Source organism: Sabethes cyaneus, chromosome 3, assembly GCF_943734655.1.
Source record: "Sabethes cyaneus chromosome 3, idSabCyanKW18_F2, whole genome shotgun sequence".
Classification (NCBI taxonomy): Eukaryota; Metazoa; Arthropoda; class Insecta; order Diptera; family Culicidae; genus Sabethes; species Sabethes cyaneus.
In genome coordinates this window covers 110,647,281-110,670,051 of record NC_071355.1, presented here as the reverse complement: position 1 = coordinate 110,670,051, position 22,771 = coordinate 110,647,281, and the positions used below count along the sequence as shown (strand labels likewise).

Here is a 22,771-nt window from a genome sequence, read left to right as displayed (position 1 = left end):
AGCAGTCACCCCCATACTAAAAATATACATATTTACTAAAATAAGTCGAAGGCAAAAAATTGTTCGACAATAAGTTATTTTTCTTAGTTATTAACCATACTACGCGCGAAGTTGACTCACTTGTACAGGTTTTGATCATTGATGGGTAACTGCCCGACTTATCAAGAGAAAGTACGGTCAAAATATATTTCGTCACTACGTTGATGGAAGGTGACTATTTTTCTCCAAAAATAGTTAGTCGTTTTTTTGTCACCGGAAACGGCATTAACTTGGTTATCGTCGCTGACTATGCTGTCTATACTGTTAGACAGCCCTGGTCGTTACTCTGTATATACGCACTTTAGCCTGGAATAAATATTGAACTGTCCGAAAGAGCCATGCTGCAGAGTTATTTTCAACTGATGGGAAAATAATTAATGGTCTAACATGTTTCAACCAATAATTAAATATATTCACCAGACGGTTCACAGCTTAACGGTCTGCTGAAGGCATAAGCGTAAAACGAACGATTTCTTACTCTCCGCTTGCTCAAAAAGGTACATAAACTTCACAATTTTAAGTATGAAATACTACAATAGAAAATCATGGGTAATAATTTCTGAATAGATATAACTAAAAGCAAACATTACGCTCATTTTGATTCAATTTTGCTCTTTGACTATACCGCCTCAACCAAATATAATTTTAGAGTGTTGTATGGGTTACTCGTAAAATAATCTACAGCCTTACTGAAGTCAGTATTCGCTATGTGCGCGAAACGGTGCTGCCACCCTCCCAAGTTTGTTCTATTTGTGAAGTCTGTGCACAGGTTTGTTAAAGAGTGAAAAGGATAGACAATACTTTGCACCAAATCTTCACAAACTTTCCATATGGCAGTTCCATGAGAGTACAAGAGATCGATTTGTGCTTACATAGCGAATTGCTCTCAAGGCTGCTACCCATTAGTATTATAGCCTCAAGCCATCATAACTACAAGAGGTAAAGCAGTGCTTTATTCAACAATATGTAGTGTAGAATTTGACTAACTCTACAGCTGCCTCATATTCAATTTTCGGGAATTGAGCTTGGCCGATACGGTACAGCTAAAAGAGCAAAGTTGAATCAAACTACAAACCCTGCTACAAACAATCACATTAAACGAAAGTATTCTAACCATTGGAAACATAAGCTATCAGTTCCTCTCTTGAATTAGGTTTTCCCTAGAGTGACTATATATAGAGTGGCGACAATGTCAAAATTGGAATGATCATTATCTGTCAGTGTCATTCCAATCGAGCAGACGTCCAATCCAACGCGTATGCAGGAAAGAGAAAGAAAATAAGCATTGCTAGAACATTGTATACTTTTGGGATGACATGTCGCCACTCTGTATATAGTCACTCTAGTTTTCCCTATTCTATATCAAAAGGGACAATTGAATTATTGCACATCTATCATTTTTCATTAGTTTGACAAAAACACTAAATGCTGAAAGTCCAAAACATGAAAATATTATCTACCAGGTAAAAAATAGGTATGAGAAAGAGAACTTTTTAAATTTATAGTAATAAATTTATTTTGAGTATGATTTCCATTTAATATCACTTTGATTATGTTACGGTAAAAAAATATGAGCGCGAGAAACGATGTCAAATTCTAATAAATTTATATTTATGCCTACATATATAAGTAAATTTACTCAAAACTAAAACTTGTATAGTCCCGATTTAAATTATTCACCTTGCTGCTTAAAACTATTCTTAAAACTTAAATGAATCGATAGTTTTCAATCATTAATTATTGTTTGTAATCCTTGCTGTATACGCTGTGTTATATGAAATGTTGCCATTGAAGAAAAGGTTTATCTAGAATCGATTGTCATGTCAATTGAAGTTCAATTGTGTCATTATTTAATTTGTCATTCGTATCAACGCTTGAAAATGTACAGATACTAAATTTAATATTAATTGTCAATTATAATTAATAGTATCTTTGTGAACATCATTTTGCAGCAACTTAAACTTATCATATTGAAATTTGAACTAAATTTAGCATTGCACACTGTTAACGTAGTGAGGGAAAAGGTAAATGTTGGATTTACGCATACAGTAATCCCCCCAATAAAGACGCTAATAAGGACCGCGTTAATCGAAACCGTGTTAATGGAGTCTACGTAGCATATGGGAATTGACTTAATTGGTTCCAACATGGAATAACTCGTGATCTTGACCGTATAGTACGTTGGTGTCTTCGACAAAGTTGTTCAGCAGATCGAGGGCTTTTCGTTGGATTGTAGTATTTCGGAATTGCCTCACTACGTGGCGCTAGCGTATATGCAATATTTTTGTATAGGCTGTATCTTGCGTCGCTGACTATCTAGAAAGTTGTGGTCTTCAAGAAGGTTGCTCAAATGATTACCACCTTCAAGATGGTATGAGAAATAGCGTAGAACTGACACGCTACGTAGCGCTAGTGTATATGTGATATGCTTAGACAGGCTGTATCTTTCGCTGCTGACTATCTCGAAAGTTGCGGTCTTCAGGAAGGTTGCTCAAATGCGCAGAACTGACTCACTACTTGGCGCTAGTGTATATGTGCTATGCTTGGATGGGCTGTATCTTGCACTGCTGACTATCTAGAAAGTAAAGGTCTTCGGGAAGGTTACTCAAATGATTGCTACTTTCAAGATGACATGATAAATAGCGCAGAACCGTCTCACTACGTAGCGCTAGTGTATATGCTTAGACAGGCTGTATCTTGCGCTGATGACTATCTAGAAACTTGTGGTCTTCGGGAAGGTTGCTCAAATGACTGTCACCCTTAAGACGGTATGGAAAATAATGCAGAATTGATTCAACGGGCGGCGCTAGTGTATTTGTGATTTTTCGTGTTTGCCATAACTCATGATTTTGGTAATGTACAAGAAGTTGCTTTCTTCGGTAAGCTTGTTTAAGTGACAGTGGTTATTTAACTAGTTGGAAAATTAGCTGATATTTTGCTCGTTATTTAACACAATGGTGGTCGCTTACAAAAATTCTCTGCAAAATGCAACGTTGGCAGTCGATGAAATTCCTTAGAATTTTTTCACTCCTCGCATTTAACTTGCAACGGAAATGAAAAATATACCGCAAAACGAGAAAGCTGAATTACTAAAAGTAACATTACGTATGCCGTTGACTTCACATTATTAATGCTGTGTGACATAAATGCCTATTAACTTGTTGTAAGTTTCGATTAAAAAAAAATAGTGATAAAAACGAAAATATAACTGTTCATGAATCATTAAGAATGTTTAGAAAGTAGCTGGAAATGTGTTAACGTGACTGCGACTATTTGAATAAGTGAGTTGGTGGGATTTTCCTGGCCATTTAAGACGTAGCATTAAGTTGGTTAAGTTGGTGGATTAGCACGATAGATTTTTTGCAGGCAGTAAATGTTGCTAGAGAATAAAATTGAACGTCGAGCGTTCAGCATCGCAAGACACAGCCTGTATAAGAATACTAGATATATGCGCCGAGTTTTGCGCTATTTTCCATACCACATTGAAGATGTCAGTCATTTGTGTAACCTTCTCGAAGACCGCAACTTTCTAGATAGTCAGCAGCGTAAGATACAGCCTGTCCAAGCATAGCGCATATACACTAGCGCCACGTAGTGAGTCGGTTCTGAGCTATTTTTCAGGCCATCTTGAAGGTGGTAGTCATTTGAGCAACCTTCCCGAAGACCGCAACATTCTAGATAGTCAGCAGCGCAAGATGCAGCCTGTCTAAGCATATCACATGTACGCTAGCGCCACGTAGTGAGTCAGTTTTGCGCTATTTTCATGCCATCTTGAAGGTGGTAGTCATTTGAGTAACCTTCCCGAAGACCACAACCTTCTAGATAGTCAGCAGCGCAAGATACAGCCAGTCCAAGCATAGCACATGTACACTAGCGCCACGTAGTGAGTCAATTCTGCGCTATTTTTCATGCCATCGTGAAGGTGATAGTCATTTGAGTAACTTTTCCGAAGATCGCAACTTTCTAGGTAGTCAGCAGTGCATGATATAGCCTGTAAAAGAGTGTTACATATACGCTAGACGTGGCGCTAGCTAGTGAGACAATTCAGCAATACTATAATCCAATGAAAACCCGTTGATGTACTGAACAACTCTGTCGAAGACAGCAACCTTCTATACAGTCATGGTCACGAGTTATTCCCAATTAATTACGTAGACTCCAATAAGGTCGTTCGACCGCGTTAATGGAATCACTCGAGACCGTCCTTATTGGAAACGTTCTTATTCGAAACCGCGTTATTCGGGGGACTGCTGTATATTATATTGCTCATATGTATATGTAAAGATTAAATGAAAATATAACAACTGATTTTACCATCAATTTAATTACTAATTCAATAGGAATGAAATAAAGCACACAGAAAAAACATATGAAACATTCATTGTAGATGATTAATATAAAACACTGAAAATATATTCAAACGATACTTTCATGGTTATTAGTATTTTTGTGTCACTGCACAAGATGTTCGGTGTTGTATGTGTGTTACGCAGATGTATGATATTACTGTTTGATTTTCGCGATCGATACAAATGATGAACATTATATTATATCAATTATATTTTCCAATTCAATTTCATGGAAAATGTCTATTATGAAAGAAGCTATTATGATTGATGCTATTTGTTTGCCATATATAATGTTTTATATTTAAGTAGTTAATGTTTATTTATACCGGAGTTTTTGGTAGTTTCCGCCTGGTTGGTGATGAAGGAGATTTATCAGTAATTGATTCGTTCTCTGTAAGGAAAGATACAAATGACCTCGTTATTGATGATTATTAAAATTAAAATTTTGAAGAAACTTAAAAAAGTATGAAGGTCTGCGCCTAGGAGCACGAATGAAGGGTCTACGTAGAACTACAAATGCACGTACAATTCGACAATGCTTGACATTTTGAAAATGTTGTTTTATTGGTTACGCAATTTTATAATTTACTGTATTGTAATCTATACCTATAAAAAGGATTTCTGTCTGTCTGTCCCTATGTTCCTTTTAGAATCGAAAACTAGTTAACCGATCGACGTGAAAATTTGCATGTTGGGGTTTTTGGGGCTACGGAAGGTGAAGGGGGGCTCCCATACAAACCTTTGCCTATAAAAATGGATTTCTGTCTGCTCTATATTCCTTATACAATCGAAAACTATTGAACCGATCGGAGTGAAAATTTGCATGTAGGAATTTTTGGTGCCAGGGAAGGTTCATATGATGGTTAGAGACCCCTCCTCCCACTAAGAGGGGGGGCTCCCATACAAGTGAAACACAAATTTCTGCATAACTCGAGAATTAATCAAGCAAATGGAACAAAATTTTACATGTGGGTGTTTTTGGATTTCTTGCATATTATCCGTATGCATATGCCCTATAGATTCGTGTTGATGTTTATTCAACCGGTGGTGCAGGATTTTGCGTAAGATAAAAAGAGAGGGAAACATTTTTTCTGTTATCACACGTACGTTCGCAAAGAGATTTCCTGCAAGTGAGCAGTGTTCAAAATCTCTTTTGATGCCGGTAACGGCAATAAAGCTTGCTTAGAGCATCTGATCAGCTTTTCATAGTGCTTCAAGTAAATTTTAATTCAGCATTGAGAATGCCATTGTTAAGCTGCTATGCTTTGACAATGCTGAATTATATCTGGCAGCATGTAACTTGCAAATGGCTTAAGTCATACCTAGTTGGTCGTTCACTCTGTGTTAAATTAGGAAACATTGAGTCTAACTGCTTCCTTAGCTTGTCAGGTGTTCCTCAAGGAAGCAACCTGGGACCACTATTATTTTCCGTATTTTTCAATGACGTCTGCTTCATTATCCCGCCAAATTGTAAACTCATCTATGCTGACGATCTGAAATTATTCTTCGTCATACGAACTGTAATGGACTGCATTAAGCTGCAACGGCTCTTGGACTCTTTTTGTAACTGGTGCTTGCACAATTCACTGACTCTTAGTATATCAAAATGTTCTGTAATTACTTTCACACGTAAGAAAAACCCATTATTATGGAACTACACCGCATCTGGAGAAATACTGGAAAGAGTATCAGTAATTAGAGACTTAGGCGTATTACTAGACTCACAACTCTCCTTTAGGCATCACTATTCACACGTCATAGCAAACGCTAACAGAAACCTTGGCTTCATAATGAGGATTGCCAGAGAGTTCACAGATCCGTTTTGCTTACGGTCGATGTACTTTTCACTAGTCCGCTCCACTTTGGAGACATCAGCTGTAATTTGGAGTCCGTATACTGAAATTTGGACCAACCGCATTGAAGCAGTACAAGCTAGGTTTCTACGTTACGCTCTCAGATTTCTTCCGTGGCGTGATCCTAACCATCTGCCAACCTATGTTGACCGTTGTCGACTATTGGGAATTGACACACTTGAAAAAAGGCGAAATATCGCCAAAGCTGTTTTCGTAGGAAAACTTTTAATTGGTGAAATAGATGCTCCACATATACTTTCACAAATCAATATAAATGTGCCTTCCAGAACACTAAGAATACGAAATTTTCTACGCCTTGCATTTCACCGAACCGATTACGGCCAGAACGAACCCGTTAGGGCGATGTGTGACGTCTTTAACAACGCGTTTGAACTATTTGACTTTAATTTACCCAGTGTTACTTTTAAGAATCGACTTAAGCGATTGTTGTAATGTGTTTTTGAGTTAAATTTGTATTAGTGGTAAAGAGATTTTTTATATAAGCTACTATAAATGTATATAGATTGTAAGACAGTTTTGTAATTGTAAAACTTTTGTAACGGTGTCAAAAGATGGTGGGGTTTTTACGCGCACCTGAGGGTCGACCTCAGGTGGGCTTTTCCCCACCCCCCAAATTTCATTGAGGCCTGTAAAGGCCAGATGAAATAACTATGAAGTAAATAAATAAATAAATAAATAAATAAATATAGAGTAGCTTTCAAGCTTAATTCAGTGCTTAGCAGTTACCTGGGGTTTGAGGGTGCATAGTACTTTTTCAATCCCAAAAAATTGAACTTTTTCATTAATTAATTCGAAAGATTAATATTTTGAGCATATGTGCTTGAAGTGGTTTGGATGAATTTCGAAAATTGACAAAGTTATAGCTATTTGTACTGCGCATGTCTGGAACGATTGCACAGCGAATAAAAACTTCAATGCCGTTTTTCTCGAAACCAGGTTTTCAAAGTCGATACCATAAATATCTCAAGTACGGCTCGAGCAATTATCTTGCTTCTTTTTTTGTTTCAATGCTAACAAAATTATGTAGTATTTGACCTATCCTTTTTTCGATATTGCAATTTATGTGTTTTTTAGAAATGTTTAAAGTCAATTTTTTCGACTAAAAACCTGACTTTTATGTTTGAATGTCTGTCATTTTGTTATGCGTTCGAATTTAAAAAAAAGGATGGATCAAACACGAGATAATTTAATACACTTTCATGTCGTTTTGGATTTCTGTCTGTCTGTCCCTATGTTCCTTTTAGAATCGAAAACTAGTTAACCGATCGACGTGAAAATTTGCATGTTGGGGTTTTTGGGGCTACGGAAGGTGAAGGGGGGCTCCCATACAAACCTTTGCCTATAAAAATGGATTTCTGTCTGCTCTATATTCCTTATACAATCGAAAACTATTGAACTGATCGGAGTGAAAATTTGCATGTAGGGATTTTTGGTGCCAGGGAAGGTTCATATGATGATTAGAGACCCCTCCTCCCACTAAGAGGGGGGGCTCCCATACAAGTGAAACACAAATTTCTGCATAACTCGAGAATTAATCAAGCAAATGGAACAAAATTTTACATGTGGGTGTTTTTGGAGACAAGAATTTTTTCTATGGTGAATTGAGACCCCTCCCCACTTTAGGAGGGGGGGGCTCCTATACGAATGAAATACAAATTTCCTCATAACTCGAAAACTAATCAATCAAATGGAACCATATCTGGCATGTGGGTGTATTTGGAGGCATGATTCTTTTCTATGATGAATAATACCCCTTACCTTTTTAGGAGGGGGGGCTCCCATACAAATGAAATGCAAATTTCCTTATATCTCGAGAACTAATCAAGCAAATGGAACCAAATTTAGCATGTGGGTGTTTTTGCAGGCAATTTTTTTCTATGATGAATTGAGACCCCTCTCCTCTTTAGGAGGGGAATAATGACCTCTCCATTTTAAGTGGGGGGACTTTCATACACATGAAATACAAATTTCTTCATAACTCGAGAACTAATCAAGGGAATGGAACAAAATTTGATATGTGGGTGTTTTTGCAGACAAGAATTTTTGCTATGGTGAACTGAAACCTCTCCCCGCTTCAGAAGGGGGAGGGGGGGGGGGTTCTCCTATACAAATGAAATACAAATTTCCTCATAACTCGCGAACTAATTAAGCAAATGGAACTATATGGCATGTGGGTGTTTTTGTAGGCATAAAAATTTTTTATGATGAATTAGGACCCCTTACCTCTTCAGGAGGGGGTGCTCCCATACAAATGAAATACAAATTTCCTGATAACTCGAGAACTAATCAAGCAAATGTAACAAAATATGACATATGGGTGTTTTTGGAGACAAGAATATTTTCTATGGTGAATTGAAACCTCTCCCCGCTTCAGGAGGGGGACCTGCTATACAAATGAAATACAAATTTCTTCATAACTCGATCACTAATTAATCAAGTGGAACCATATTTGGGATGTAGGTGTTTTGGTGGCATGAATTTTTTCTATGATGAATTAGGACCCCTCTCCCTTTTTAGGAGGAAAGGGTTGGTAAACGGCTAGATAATGCGGAATATAGACCCCATAGTGGTCGTTAGCCTCTTATCCAGCAACTCCGATCCCGACCTCCTCGTGGTACCAGCCGGAATACGAGCAACCTTAGCGGAGATCGGGTAACCAACCCCGGTGGAAACTAAGGTCGTATACTAACCGGGAAGGAGGTAGTGAGTCTCGGCACTATAAGATGGCAGCCCCATCACGAGACTCGGTTGTGTTGCCCCAGTACGGCTACACACCTAAACAACACAAACTAACAACATTCAAGCATATTCGGAGCGGAATATTCGGCATCGACCTAGGCGACGAAATAAGGACGACGAATGGAGACTCGGGACTTGGAACTGCAGATCGCTAAATTTCGCAGGTTGCGAGCGGGTGCTGATTGAACAGCTGGAACCCCGCAAACTCGGCATCGTAGCTCTGCAGGAAATCTGTCGCAAAGGAGAGAAGGTATGGAAGATACGTGGCGGAAAGGCCCAGTTTTACCAGAGCGGTGGCGCTACCAACGAACTGGGAACGGGCTTTGTAGTGCTGGGCGGAATGCAGGATCGCGTGATAGATTGGAAGGCGATCAACGAGAGAATGTGTGTATTGAGGATAAAGGGCCGTTTCTTCAATTATAGCATCATTAACGTGCACTGCCCGCACGAAGGTAGACCCGACGATGAGAAAGAAGCGTTCTACGCGAGGCTGGAGGCTACGTACGACAGCTGCTCGTCACGGGACATCAAGATCGTCATCGGGGATATGAACGCCCAGGTCGGTAGGGAAGAAATGTATAGACCGGTGATAGGACCCCATAGCCTGCACACCGACACAAACGATAACGGCCAACGATGTATAAACTTCGCAGCTTCCCGAGGCCTGGTGATCCGAAGTACCTTTTTCCCGCGCAAGGATATCCACAAAGCCACCTGGAGATCACCTGACCAACGTACAATGAACCAAATTGACCACGTTCTCATAGAGGGCCGGTTCTTCTCTAACATCACGAACGTACGCTCCCGTCGGGGTGCGGATATTGATTCTGACCATTACCTAGTAGCAGTACATGTGCGCTCAAAGCTGTCCACCGTATACCGGACACGTCAAAGCCGCCCTCCTCGGCTGAACATCAGGCAGCTAGATAACCCACAAGCTGCCGAGAACTACGCGCGAGTACTGAATGAGGCACTGCCTTCTTCCGAGGAGTTAGGTGCTTCAAACCTCGAAGACGGTTGGGGCAGAATACGCTCGGCCATCGGAGAGGCCGCAACCGCGGCACTAGGTATTGAGCCTCGGAGTACACAAAATGATTGGTTTGATGGGGAATGCCAACAAGCGGTGGAGGAGAAAAAAAACGCTTGGAAAAATTATCTAAGTATTGCCACTAGAGAGAACCTGGCCAAGTACCGACGAGCTAGGAACCAGTTGACCACGATCCTGAGGAGAAAAAAGCGCCAAAAGGAGGACAGAGATCGTGAAGAATTAGAACAACTATTCCGAGCTAATGACACGCGCAAGTTTTATGAGAAGGTGAACCAAACTCGGAAGGGCTACACACCGAAACCTGACATGTGTAGGGACGAGGGAGGGAATCTAATTACGAACGAGCGCGAGGTGGTCGACAGGTGGAAGCAGTTCTTCGATGAACACCTCAATGGCGAAGTCGCAGAAGGAGGCGGAACGGAAATTAACCTAGGAGCGCCCATGGAAGATAGTGATGTCCTAGCACCTGATCTCCAAGAAGTCAAACGAGAAATCAGGTTGCTGAAGACCAATAAAGCCGCTGGGAAGGACCGCCTACCGGCAGAGCTTTATAAACATGGCGGGGAAACGCTAGCAAAGGCTCTACACTGGGTTATTTCGAGGATTTGGGAGGAGGAAAAGCTACCGGAGGAATGGATGGAAGGAGTGGTTTGTCCCATCTACAAAAAGGGTGATCGGCTAGACTGCTGCAACTATCGTGGTATTACGTTGGTAAACGCCGCCTACAAGGTACTCTCCCAGATCCTGTTACGCCGGCTGTCACCGATAGCACAAGGTTTCGTAGGGAATTATCAGGCGGGTTTCATGGGGGCTCGCGCAACTACGGACCAAATGTTTACTATCCGACAGATCTTGCAGAAATGTCGGGAGTACAACGTGCCCACGCATCACATCTTTATCGATTTCAAAGCAGCATACGATACAGTCGATCGAGACAAGCTATGGCAGATAATGCACGAATACGGTTTTCCGGACAAACTGACGCGACTGATCAGAGCTACATTGGATCGAGTGATGTGTTTCGTACGCATCTCTGGGACACTCTCGAGTCCCTTCGAGACGCGACGAGGGTTGAGACAAGGTGACGGTCTATCCTGCATGCTGTTCAACATCGCTCTTGAGGGGGTGATCCGACGAGCGGGCATTGAAACGAGAGGCACGATTTTTACCAAGAGTAGCCAACTTCTAGGCTTTGCAGATGACTTCGATATCATAGCCAGGAACTTTGCGACGGCGGAGGCAATCTACGCCAGACTGAAAGCGGAGTCTAGGAGAATTGGGCTAAAAATAAATGCGTCGAAGACCAAATACATGAAAGGAAGAGGCTCAAAGGAAACAAATGCGCGCCTCCCACGGACGGTAACCGTTGACGGCGACGAACTAGAAGTGGTAGAAGAGTTCGTGTATTTGGGATCGCTGGTGACCGCGGACAACAACACTAGTAAGGAGATCCAGCGGCGCATCCAAGCGGGAAATCGGGCCTACTTTGCCCTTCGTAAAACGCTACGATCAGGAAGCATACGCCGCCGCACGAAGCTAACAATGTACAAAACCATTATTAGACCGGTAGTTCTTTATGGACTTGAAGCCGTGACGCTGCTTACGGAGGACATACGCGCCCTTGCCGTGTTTGAGCGGAAAGTGCTGCGGACGATATTTGGCGGAGTACAAACTGAAAGCGGAGAGTGGCGGAGGCGTATGAATCACGAGCTACAGGCACTGCTTGGGGAGATTCCCATCGTACATCTAGCGAAAGTTAGCAGGCTACGGTGGGCCGGACACGTCGTAAGGATGCCGGACGACAGTGCGACGAAAACGGTCCTCTTCAACAACCCCACCGGCACCAGGAACAGGGGGGCCCAACGTGCACGATGGCTCGACCAGGTCGAAAGCGATTTGCGACTTCTGAGACGACTAGGAAATTGGCGACGAGTGGCCCAAGACCGAGTTGAATGGAGACGAGTGCTTGAAACAGCACGAGCCACCCCGGCTCTATGCTGCTGAAGAAGAAGAAGGGTCTCCCATATAAATGAAATACAAATTTCCTCATAACTCGAAAAGTGCAAATGGAACCAAATTTGGCATGTGGGGGGTTTTGGAGGCAGGAATTTTTTTTAATGATGGTTTGAGACCCCTCGCCCCTGTGGTAGGGAAATAAGGACTATCATACAAATAAAACAGAAATTGCGTAACTCAAAAACTAATCGAATTCGAGAAATTTTAGACTCTTTCATAAAACATTAAGTAGCATTAGATAATTCTGCGCGAGACGGCCACAGGCCGCGAGTGTTGCCGGCGACCTGCCGTCGGAAGCGTCGGTCACTGCGTGGCTATTTGCTATCATATTGCATATTGGATGCCGAATATTTAAATGCTATCCGCTTTATTTTATCAGGCTAAGCAATCCCCCCATTGTTGTTTTCTACTTTACTGTGAGGAAAATTTGTATAGTAAAACACCCATGAACTCCCCAGAAACTTGCAAAACTCAAGATTGTGGCAATGGTCATCCGAGATTCACGATTTATGTACAACACAGTTTAATTTGTGGCAATACGAAGTTTGTCGGGTCAGCTAGTTTATGTTATATAGAAAGCTTACATAATCCACACGGGTTTATAATGTAAAATAAAAGCGGTCATTAACTTTTCGTCGGAGAACCCAATTTCGGAAGCAGTTTTTGGCCCAAAAGCGGGGTTCTGTTTGAAAAATTGTAAATACTGCTCTCTTCTTGTCAATCTGAACACAGCGAATATATTTTCATGAACAGAATTTTTGTTTCAAACAAAAAAATTGCTTTGAGAATTGGCAGAATCGATGACTGCTAATTTCACCTTAACCATTACAGGTATACCTCTATAGTACGTACATCTTTGCTTCGTTTAGCGTACGTATTACCGAAATGTACGTACTATCGAATTAAAATTTTATGCTTTGAAGCATTGTTGTATTATGCTTAATATTGCATGAAATTTGCAAATTTGCATACACTATTGAATAAATATATATTTTAGTGGTATTGAGTTAATATAACAGTTAATTTTTAATTTTTTAAATCAAAGATTTTGCCCTTTGTGATGCTTGGAATGAAACAAATAAAATGTTGCTGCAAAATGTACGTTCTACCCGATCAGACAAACGTAACAAAATTATAACAAATCATGATATTCTGTTACGACGGTTTTTCTAACATGATTTGTTATAATGTTGGTCTCGTTAGTAGTTAAAATATCAAAAATTCTATCAGAACTTATATGCAGCTGTAGCAAAACATAACAAAATTTGTTATGTTTAGAACAAAATTATATCAAAATTTGCTGTAATATATCTAACAGGTTTTGTTATAATTTAGATAAAATATAACAAAAACTTCTTTGCCTTTATCTTCTATACCGACATTTTATTTCGACGAAATTGTCAAAAATAGACAACTACTTTCGAGAACATTCACAAATAGCACAGAAAAAACTTTCATACATTTTCAAAAACCTGCTCCTCCTTCAACCAGAATTGAACTCATGACATGTCGCATAGAATGCAACCGTCTTATCCTCTACACCAGAACTACTCTTGAATGAAGGAAGATTAAATGCTTATATGATTTGGCCGATAGTTTATTCGGGGTTGTCAGTTTTTTATTCAAGCTGGCTATAAATAGATAAAAAGCGTTCGGTGTTCGGTCCAAAGCCGTGATCAAGAAGAAGAAATCGAATCCGTCCCAAGTAACCAGTGAGCACTTGAAGAAGCAGAAATCTAGCTTTTTATTAGCCTATGGTGCACACCATATCGTGCAGAATAGTTCGATATGCCTATAAAAAGCTGCTAGAAAGCCGGTTTTGGCGAAATATCCGGCTACATTAGTGCTTGGAGATTTACAAATGTCATAAAACGTAACGCCTGTTGCGTAACGGTAAAACGTCAAACATAAAAAAATGCGAAAAATATATTGTACATCCTTTTTTATCTTCCCTCTCTGTTATGCTTATATGGCGTACTTTGTTGACGTTTGAAGATTGCTTTTTTATTATTTTCTTTTTCGGTTGGAATTGAACCGCCAGCCAATCTGTCGATTACGTGGCTTGGAGTCTACCCCCTATTATAATGACAGTTCAGATGTTTCCCGTAACTGCTACCAGTGTTGTGAGCGGCGCTGCAATCGCATTTTCGGGCCGTCCATAATAAGTGATGCATTATTTCTATAGGAAAACGTTCACTTTTGTAGCATCAGTTATGGAAGCAAAACCTCATCTTGAGTTACATTTGAAATGCGCGTATTACAAAATTGCACATTTATCTTGCTGATTGTAAATCGATAGTTTTTATTCTTTGTTTTATATGTTTATAATTATGTAATTAAGATGAGTCGTAAGCAAATAAGATTTACTTAATCCAACACGGCAAATATACAAACGTAAACAAACCGAGTGGAAATTTTTTGCCAGCATATGTAGAAAAACAATCTTTCACCTGTTTTGGTTTTCGTTTGCACAAATGCCTTTTTGTAGGTTCATGCTTCAAACGTTATGTATCTGTTTACGCAGATTTCAACGAAGAAAGTAAAATGAAAAGGTAGATCAACTTTGTTGCAATAAGTATTTACGACGATGATTTTGGAATTGTCGGTCCATGCCATCAATTTTTCACGGTCTTGAGTGAAACAATAGTTTCTAAATAGTATACTGAAAGAGAAAATTTTCACGCGTATTGCATGAAAATTCATGCAATGTTATCATTTCGAGTTATACACCACACTCAAAGGTTAGTAGCGGAACCAGGAACCAGCATTTCGAGGTACGTTTTTTACAGCGGGGTGCTATCCTTATCTTAACGAACGGTGTTTGACAGTCGACTTAACGAAGGGCGCTATTTGCAGGAAATGCAGGAAATAGCGCCCGTCTGACAGATAAATTTGCTGCCAACCTTGTCGAGATGTGCTGAGGATGTTGGCAACAAAAACATGGCATCCATCGCAAGCCCCTGGTTTTTATATATATGGGAGCTGTCAGTTTGTTACCCCGTTGCTTGGAGTGGAGGAGTCGGGCAACGCCTTTACCAGTTGATCTGTAAACGGTAGTTGCGATTCAGCTGCAAATAGCTCTACTTAAATTACCGAAATTCTTAATTCGGAAGTTTGATTTGCTTATCAAGGCGGAATGGAGGGAAAGATTTTGTTTTTCACATTTCTTCCATAAGTTGCGCTTTGGGAGCATTACTTACCTTTTATTTTCTTTTTATGTGATGGCATACATGTATAGAAATATTTCTTGCATATTATCCGTATGCATATGCCCTATAGATTCGTGTTGATGTTTATTCAATCGGTGGTGCAGGATTTTGCGTAAGATAAAAAGAGAGGGAAACATTTTTTCTGTTATCACACGTACGTTCGCAAGGAGATTTCCTGCAAGTGAGCAGTGTTCAAAATCTCTTTTGATGCCGGTAACGGCAATAAAGCTTGCTTAGAGCATCTAATCAGCTTTTTATAGTGCTTCAAGTAAATTTTAATTCAGCATTGAGAATGCCATTGTTAAGCTGCTATGCTTTGACAATGCTGAATTATATCTGGCAGCATGTAACTTGCAAATATAGAGCAGCTTTCAAGCTTAATCCAGTGCTTAGCGGTTACCTGGGGTTTGAGGGTGCATAGTACTTTTTCAATTCCAAAAAATTGAACTTTTTTTTATTAATTAATTCGAAAGATTAATATTTTGAGCACATGTGCTTGAAGTGGTTTGGATGAATTTCGAAAATTGACAAAGTTATAGCTATTTGTACTGCGCATGTCTGGAACGATTGCACAGCGAATAAAAACTTCAATTCCGTTTTTCTCGAAACCAGGTTTTCAAAGTCGATACCATAAATATCTCAAGTACGGCTCGAGCAATTATCTTGCTTCTTTTTTTGTTTCAAAGCTAACAAAATTATGTAGTGTTTGACCTATCCTTTTTTCGATATTGCAATTTATGTGTTTTTTAGAAATGTTTAAAGTCAATTTTTTCGACTAAAAACCTGACTTTTATGTTTGAATGTCTGTCATTTTGTTATGCGTTCGAATTTAAAAAAAGGATGGATCAAACACGAGATAATTTAATATACTTTCATGTCGTTTTGGAATTTTTCATTTCGGATAAGTCCTCGAGCGCCAATCCATGGTACCGCAATTCATGTTTTTTTTTTGAATGACGTTTTTCAAGGAGCCGTAGGGAAGGGAGGAAGAGGTTTCCATATAAAAACAAAATTGTTAATAATTGTCTAAAGTGCAATGTTTAGAATTCAAAAAAATCTCGAATCGAATCGTCTAGCGCGTTATCGAGAAAAAAAAAATATTTGAAATGAAGCAAAAATATGGTGCAAAAGGTACTATGCCCCCTCAATCCGTGTTGCACCTTTTTAAGAATGTTGCACGATGTGCCATCAAATACATAAGAAAATAAGGCCGTCAAGATTTTTTTTGCAATGAGTCTTACGCGTATATTTCAACTTTCGTGTCTATAGACTTTTCTGCTCATTTTGGCAGGACCCGACCACAGAAACGATTAAAAACAATTACGAACTTAATTATTCAAACGATGCGTAAAAGAAACTATTTCTCAGTAACTATGTGACTTTGTACTATGACTTTGTCACTATGTAGCTTTGTAAACAAAACATAAACCGAGAATACAAGAGATAAGATTCCATTTTAGATTTCAGTTCCAAGCATCTAGCAACAAAATAAAAGTTTGACTAAACGAGAGATTCTCCATAAAACACATGCCATAGTTGTAGCATTGACTAAAAAACTGGTTCTCTCATAAATGAAATTCTACAATGACGTTCGAAAATAACTCTTTAGGTTATTTAAACAAAGACTTCTATCAATACGTTCTGTAATTTTTGATAATAAAGTGCATGAGGTTCCCAAAACGTGACTTGACAGGAGCGACGCGTTACTGCATCGAGTATGTTTTAGATTAGACAATTTTTTAGCAACATGTGAAATGTATATAGAATGCGACATGTTGCTAGTTGTTGCTTGCATTAATCGTGGGAAGGACCAACCGGCACCAAATTTAGGATTTTTACATTCTGACTTGAAATGAAAAATCTGCCAAATTTGATCCAAATCCGTGAAGATCGATACATCTCGGATACTTCGCGCAGAGTTACTCTAATACATATTATTTAGATTTTACATTTGCAATAACTTGAGAACGACATAAGAAAAAAGTTTATGTGACATAATTTGTTCAAAACTATGCGTAGAATTTGCGTAAAATTACGCGAAGAATTTTATTTTAGTTTTACAAAAAAGCAGCGTAGCGTTGCGGTTCCACCTCGTCATACGTAATCATGATCCACACTTTATTTCGAGTTTTTGAAAGAATTATATTCACAAGTACTCAAGTTTTTGGCACGAGATAAATCTCTCACTTTTTGCATATACACCCATTTAGACAGATAAAATATTTCAAAATTTACATTTTTTACAGACACAGATGTTCTTGTTCAGCGGCAATTCGTCATACGGAAACTGCACTTCGTCATGACGGAGTTTTGCTTTCGTCCACCATGGACAAACACAATTGTTTACAAAACTTTATGCATGTATTCGTTATGCCGTGTGCATGAGCTATTCAACTGGCATCAAAACAATGCAAGTAGTTTGAATCAGAGCTTAGATATCGATGTTTTTACTCCGAGTAATCTGCTGATGATGTGCTGCTGATGCTCTTCGTCATATTCAAAGCGGATACTAAAACCAAGAGGACTTTTATTTTTGAAACAAAATGGTAAAAATAGTGGTTTTCTTTCATTATCTTTTGTCGATTACTAAAGGACAATACACAAATATTGATGCAAAGTACATATTAGTTTGAATGTAATTCACCTCAAAGTTAGTTATATTACTTGTTTTTCGCGCCTAAGTCGGGAAAGTAGATGAAACCATCCCGCACCCTATTTACAAAGCTTTCTCTTTCAGTGTATTTTTTTCTGAAAATACATAAAATTTACTACAACTTTTCCTTTGACATCATTTTCATAAAATAAGTAGTTTTCGAGAATGCATTTTTCAAAAAAAAAATCTTATTTCTAAATACGCCCTTTTTAAAAGTTACTCTTGACGAAAAAATATGTTTCATGGAAAGTGAATCCGTACGTGGTTCAATGTATTAGCAAAATTTCGACATCAAAAATAGTCGAGACAAACCGTTTTATTAGTTGAGCTGGAATTGCTCTGTAACAATATTATAACAAATTTTGATATAATAACAAAACTTCTAATAATTCTGATTGCCTCATTATTTTGTCTGATTAACTAATTTTGTTATTTATATCTAATTGAGATATTTTTTTGCTATCCTTTTGTTATAGTCATTTACTCGGGTATCGAGGGAAAATGTATGTATTATCGAGGATACGTACTATCGAGGTAAAATGTACGTATTATGGAGGGTACGAACTATCGAGGGTACTTAATAACGAGGGTACGTACTATCGAGGTATACCTGTATTGTAAAAAATAGGTTATTCTGATAGGTGGTTTGATCCCTTATAACATGTTCTTTACGAGCCAGTCAAAAATGGCAACCCTGCACACACACTACCGAAAGACTAATGATAGATATGATATACCGTGACCGCTCCTAATTCTGCGCAGCTCCTAATTCTGCGCATTTTTCTTTATATATGTACTAGCTGACCCGACAAATTTCGTATTGCCACAAATTAAACTGTGTTGTACATAAATCGTGAATCTCGGATGACCTTTGTCACAAGTTGCAAGTTTCTGGGGAGTTCATGGGTGTTTTAATATTCAAATTTTCCTCACAGTAAAGTAGAAACCAACTCCCTCCATGGCTTAGCCTGATAAAATAAAGCGGATAGCATTTAAATATTCGCCATCATTACAAACCATTTCGCCGAATACCATTTTGCGGAACACCAATTCTCGGTTGACCGTAACGCGGAATATAGAGCTTCGTAGAATACCATTTCGCGAAAAACCTTGCGCGGGATGTACCATTTCACGGAAAATCTTTTCGTAGAAAGTACCATTTCGCAGGGGTGACCCAACTGAAGGAAAGTAATAGAGGTCAGTAGATCTAGGAAAATAAATAAACCTAGATAGAGGTGATCTCTACGGGGGGCTGCCCCCCGCAGTGGCCGGTGCTTCCGACGGCAGGTCGGTTATCTAATATTACTATTGATAGTTTTTGGTGGTCTTGTTATTGATTAATGTTTTATGAAAGAGTCTAAAATTTCTCGAGTTCGATTAGTTTTTGAGTTACGCAAAAATTTCTGTTTTATTTGTATAATAGTTCTTATCCCCATACCACAGGGGTCTCAAACCATCATTAAAAAAATCCCTGCCTCCAAAACCCCCCACATGCCAAATTTGGTTCTATTTGCTTGATTACTTTTCGAGTTATGAGGAAATTTGTATTTCATTTGTATGGGAGCCCCCCTCATAAAAAGGGAGAGGGGTCCTAATTCATCATAGAAAAAAATCATGCCTCCAAATACACCCACATGCCAAATATGGTTCCTTTTGATTAATTAGTTCTCGAATTATGAGGAAATTAGTATTTCATTTGTATAGGAGCCCCCCCTCCTAAAGTGGTGAGGGGTCTCAATTCGCCATAGAAAATATTTTTGCCTCCAGAAACCTCCACATGCCAAATTTGGTTCTATTTGCTTGATTAGTTCTCGAGTTATGAGGAAATTTGAATTTCATTTGTATAGGAGCCCTCCCTCCTAAAGTGAGGAGGGGTCCCAGTTTAAGCCTTTAAGTATAACGTGTATATAAAGATAGATTTAAGTAGTTTTAAGTAGCAAATTAACAAATTTTACGCCGCTCGTAGAAAAAGATCACGACACCACTATCTGCTTTGTCTGAATGATGACCACGCTATCGGATATCGCTAGTGACAGTTGTCTCGTTGAGCGAGTTTATTCTTCGTTTCGCCCGGCCAAGAGTCGCCGTAGTGAGATGCGCCGACCGAGGGGTCGTAACACTTCCCCCCGGGTACGCCAGGTTCCTGGCTTACCTGTCTGTCGCGTCGAACATCTAGTATGGCGAGCTTCGTCGCGGGACGCTCGTAGACTCCTGACATTGTTTGCACCACTGCAGACCTTACCTGGCCGTCCTTACTCTGGTTGACCGCGATTATACGCCCCTTCGGCCAACAACTGCGGGGAAAAGCTGGGTCTACCACTACAGCAATATCGTTCACCTCTATCGGCTTTACCTCGCTGAACCACTTAGTTCGCTTTGTTAGATCCGGCATGTAGTCTCGCACCCTTCGTTGCCAAAAGATGTTAGCCTCTACCTGCGAAGCGCACCAGGATCGTCGCAAAGCCATTGCACGGTTGTCTAGAGTTGACGCCGGTTTTAGACCACTCGAGGAACCCAGGAGGAAGTGGTTTGGCGTCAGAACTGGAGCATCTGGGTCTTCCACCGGGACATGCGTTAACGGCCGCGAGTTGATCGTATTCTCCACTTCGATCAGCATGTTGCGCAGTGATTCGTCGGTCGGATTCCGTACTGGACGTATTGCTGCCAAGTTCCTCTTCACCGTCTGCACAAGCCTTTCCCAGGCTCCTCCCATATGCGGTGAGGCTGGGGGAAGGAAAACCCATTCGGTATCTGGACTCACGATCTCTCGAACGACTGCTTCTTGGTCCATCTCTTGGAGGGCCGCCTTCAGCTCTTTGCTCGCTGCCGTGAAATTCGTTCCGCGATCACTATAGATTTTAATTGGTACGCCTCGCCTTGCCATCATGTATCTCAATGCTATTATGCAAGAGTCTGCACTGAGTGAGTGCGCGACTTCTAAGTGTATCGCGCGCACTGTTAAACACGTCGTTAGCACACCCCAACGTCTCTCAACTCGACGCCCTACCACCACATTAATCGGACCGAAATAGTCAACCCTAACAAAGGAGAAAGGTCTAGTGAACGCCGCCAGTCTTGCTTCCGCTAGATCACCCATTGGAGAAGGTTGTGGAACTGTTTTCTCATTCTTACACATCTGGCACCCTGCTTTGACTTTGTTGAACAGCTGTTTCAGCCTCGGAATCCGGTAGACATGCCGCAGCTCGTTCAAGACGGTGGTGTGATTCCTGTGACGGAACCGTTCGTGACAGTCCTTCACCACTAACCAAGCTACGTAATTGCTCTGCGATAAGATTATTGGATTACGTGCATCCATGGAGGCGTACTCGCACGCGCTGATCCTACCGTGCATCCGTAGAACTTGGTGCTCGTCGAGGAAAGGGTTTAGCTTGTATATCGAACTGGACTTCATCAACGACTTCTTGGACTTTTCTGCGCTCGCGAGGATCCTGATTTCATCTGGATATGATTCTGCTTGTGCTTGTCGGAATAGGAAAATAGATGCCTGCCGCAGCTCGTGCGCCGTAAGCAGGCCATCCCTTCGTGACAATTTGTCGATCACGCAACGAAAATTGTGTTTGACGCGCAGCACTACAGCAGTGGCTCGAAGCAAACTCTGCCAACGGGAGAACCGTCGTACGTCTATCACTGGAGGTGGACTTGTTATGTGGTGGAAGAGATTCGCGCGGAGTTCCTCATTCGTCGAGCTGCTCTGATGTGAATCCACAGGCGAGCCTTCGTTGTGCTCCCACAAGAACTTCGGTCCCGTAAACCATCTGCTTTCCTCTGTAAGATCTGGTTGCCGCTCCCACTTGGTAGCGTCGTCCGCTACGTTGTCCTTCGTGTTGATATACCTCCAATCTGCCATTTCCGTCGTCTCCAGAATCTCGCTAACACGAGCGGCGACGAATTGTGAATACCGGCGGTGGTCTGATCGTATCCAGCACAGTACGTCACGAGAATCGCTCCAAAAAACTCGTTTGTCGATCTTGTATGTTAAGGACTTGGAGATTCGGTCCGCCAGCCGGACTTCGATGACCGCCGCCTGCAACTCCAGTCTGGGAATGGAGACGAACTTGAGGAGAGACACCCTTGCTTTTGCGCCCACTATGGCACATTCCACAGAGCTACCCTGCTCGATGCGTAGATAGACTACAGCGGCGAATCCAGAGAGACTTGCGTCGACGAACGTGTGCAGCTGGATATTCGTTTCTGGAGTTGGCGATGCAATAGAGCGATAACAACGAGGAATCCTGACGTATTGCACTTTAGGTAAAACCGTTCCGTCGTCACTCCACAGTACTCGAAGGCAGTGTTGATCTCGCGCGGCCACCAGCATCTGCAGGTACATCTCCCTAACGTCACCACTAAGTCCAATTCGAAATTCACGGAAACGGTAGAGCACGTAGTCCAGCGGAGTCAGCAAGTCCGGTCCTTTCAGCAGCATGGAATTGAGCGATACGCCGTGTGTCATTGCTGCTGCGTCCCAAACAAACCTGACTTTCCCAGGCTTATTCGGGTTGATAACCGGGAACAGCAGAAGATACCACACTCGTTCTTGCGGTTTCTGTAGTTCCTCGTTTGACAGCTTCCTTATGTACCCTTTCCGCCGATAGTCATCGATTTTCGCACGCAATACTTCGGCTAGCTTCGGCTGCTTCTTCATCCTATTCTCAAGGCAGTGGAACCGTCGCAGAGCCGCTGGTTTGCTGTTAGGTAGATGGACTTTGTCGTACTTCCACAGTAGAGGTACTTCGTATCTTCCGCTATCTGTTTGGGTGACAGACTGTAAAAGCTGTTGGGCACGTTCTTCTTCACCAGAGATCAGAGGCTTTTTCGACTTA

General features: G+C 40.7%; 1 protein-coding gene across 1 annotated transcript; it reads right to left on the bottom strand.

Moving 5' to 3' along the window:
- Positions 1-19,953: 19,953 nt before the first annotated feature.
- LOC128740006 (uncharacterized) lies at positions 19,954-21,339 on the bottom strand. Its single transcript, XM_053835516.1, has one exon. The coding sequence runs from the start codon at positions 21,337-21,339 to the stop codon at positions 19,954-19,956; it is 1,386 nt and encodes a 461-aa protein (XP_053691491.1).
- Positions 21,340-22,771: the final 1,432 nt, after the last annotated feature.

Coding starts and splice junctions, on each gene's coding strand:
- LOC128740006 (XM_053835516.1), bottom strand. CDS start 21,339: ATGAAGTCCAGTTCGATATACAAGCTAAACCCTTTCCTCGACGAGCAC.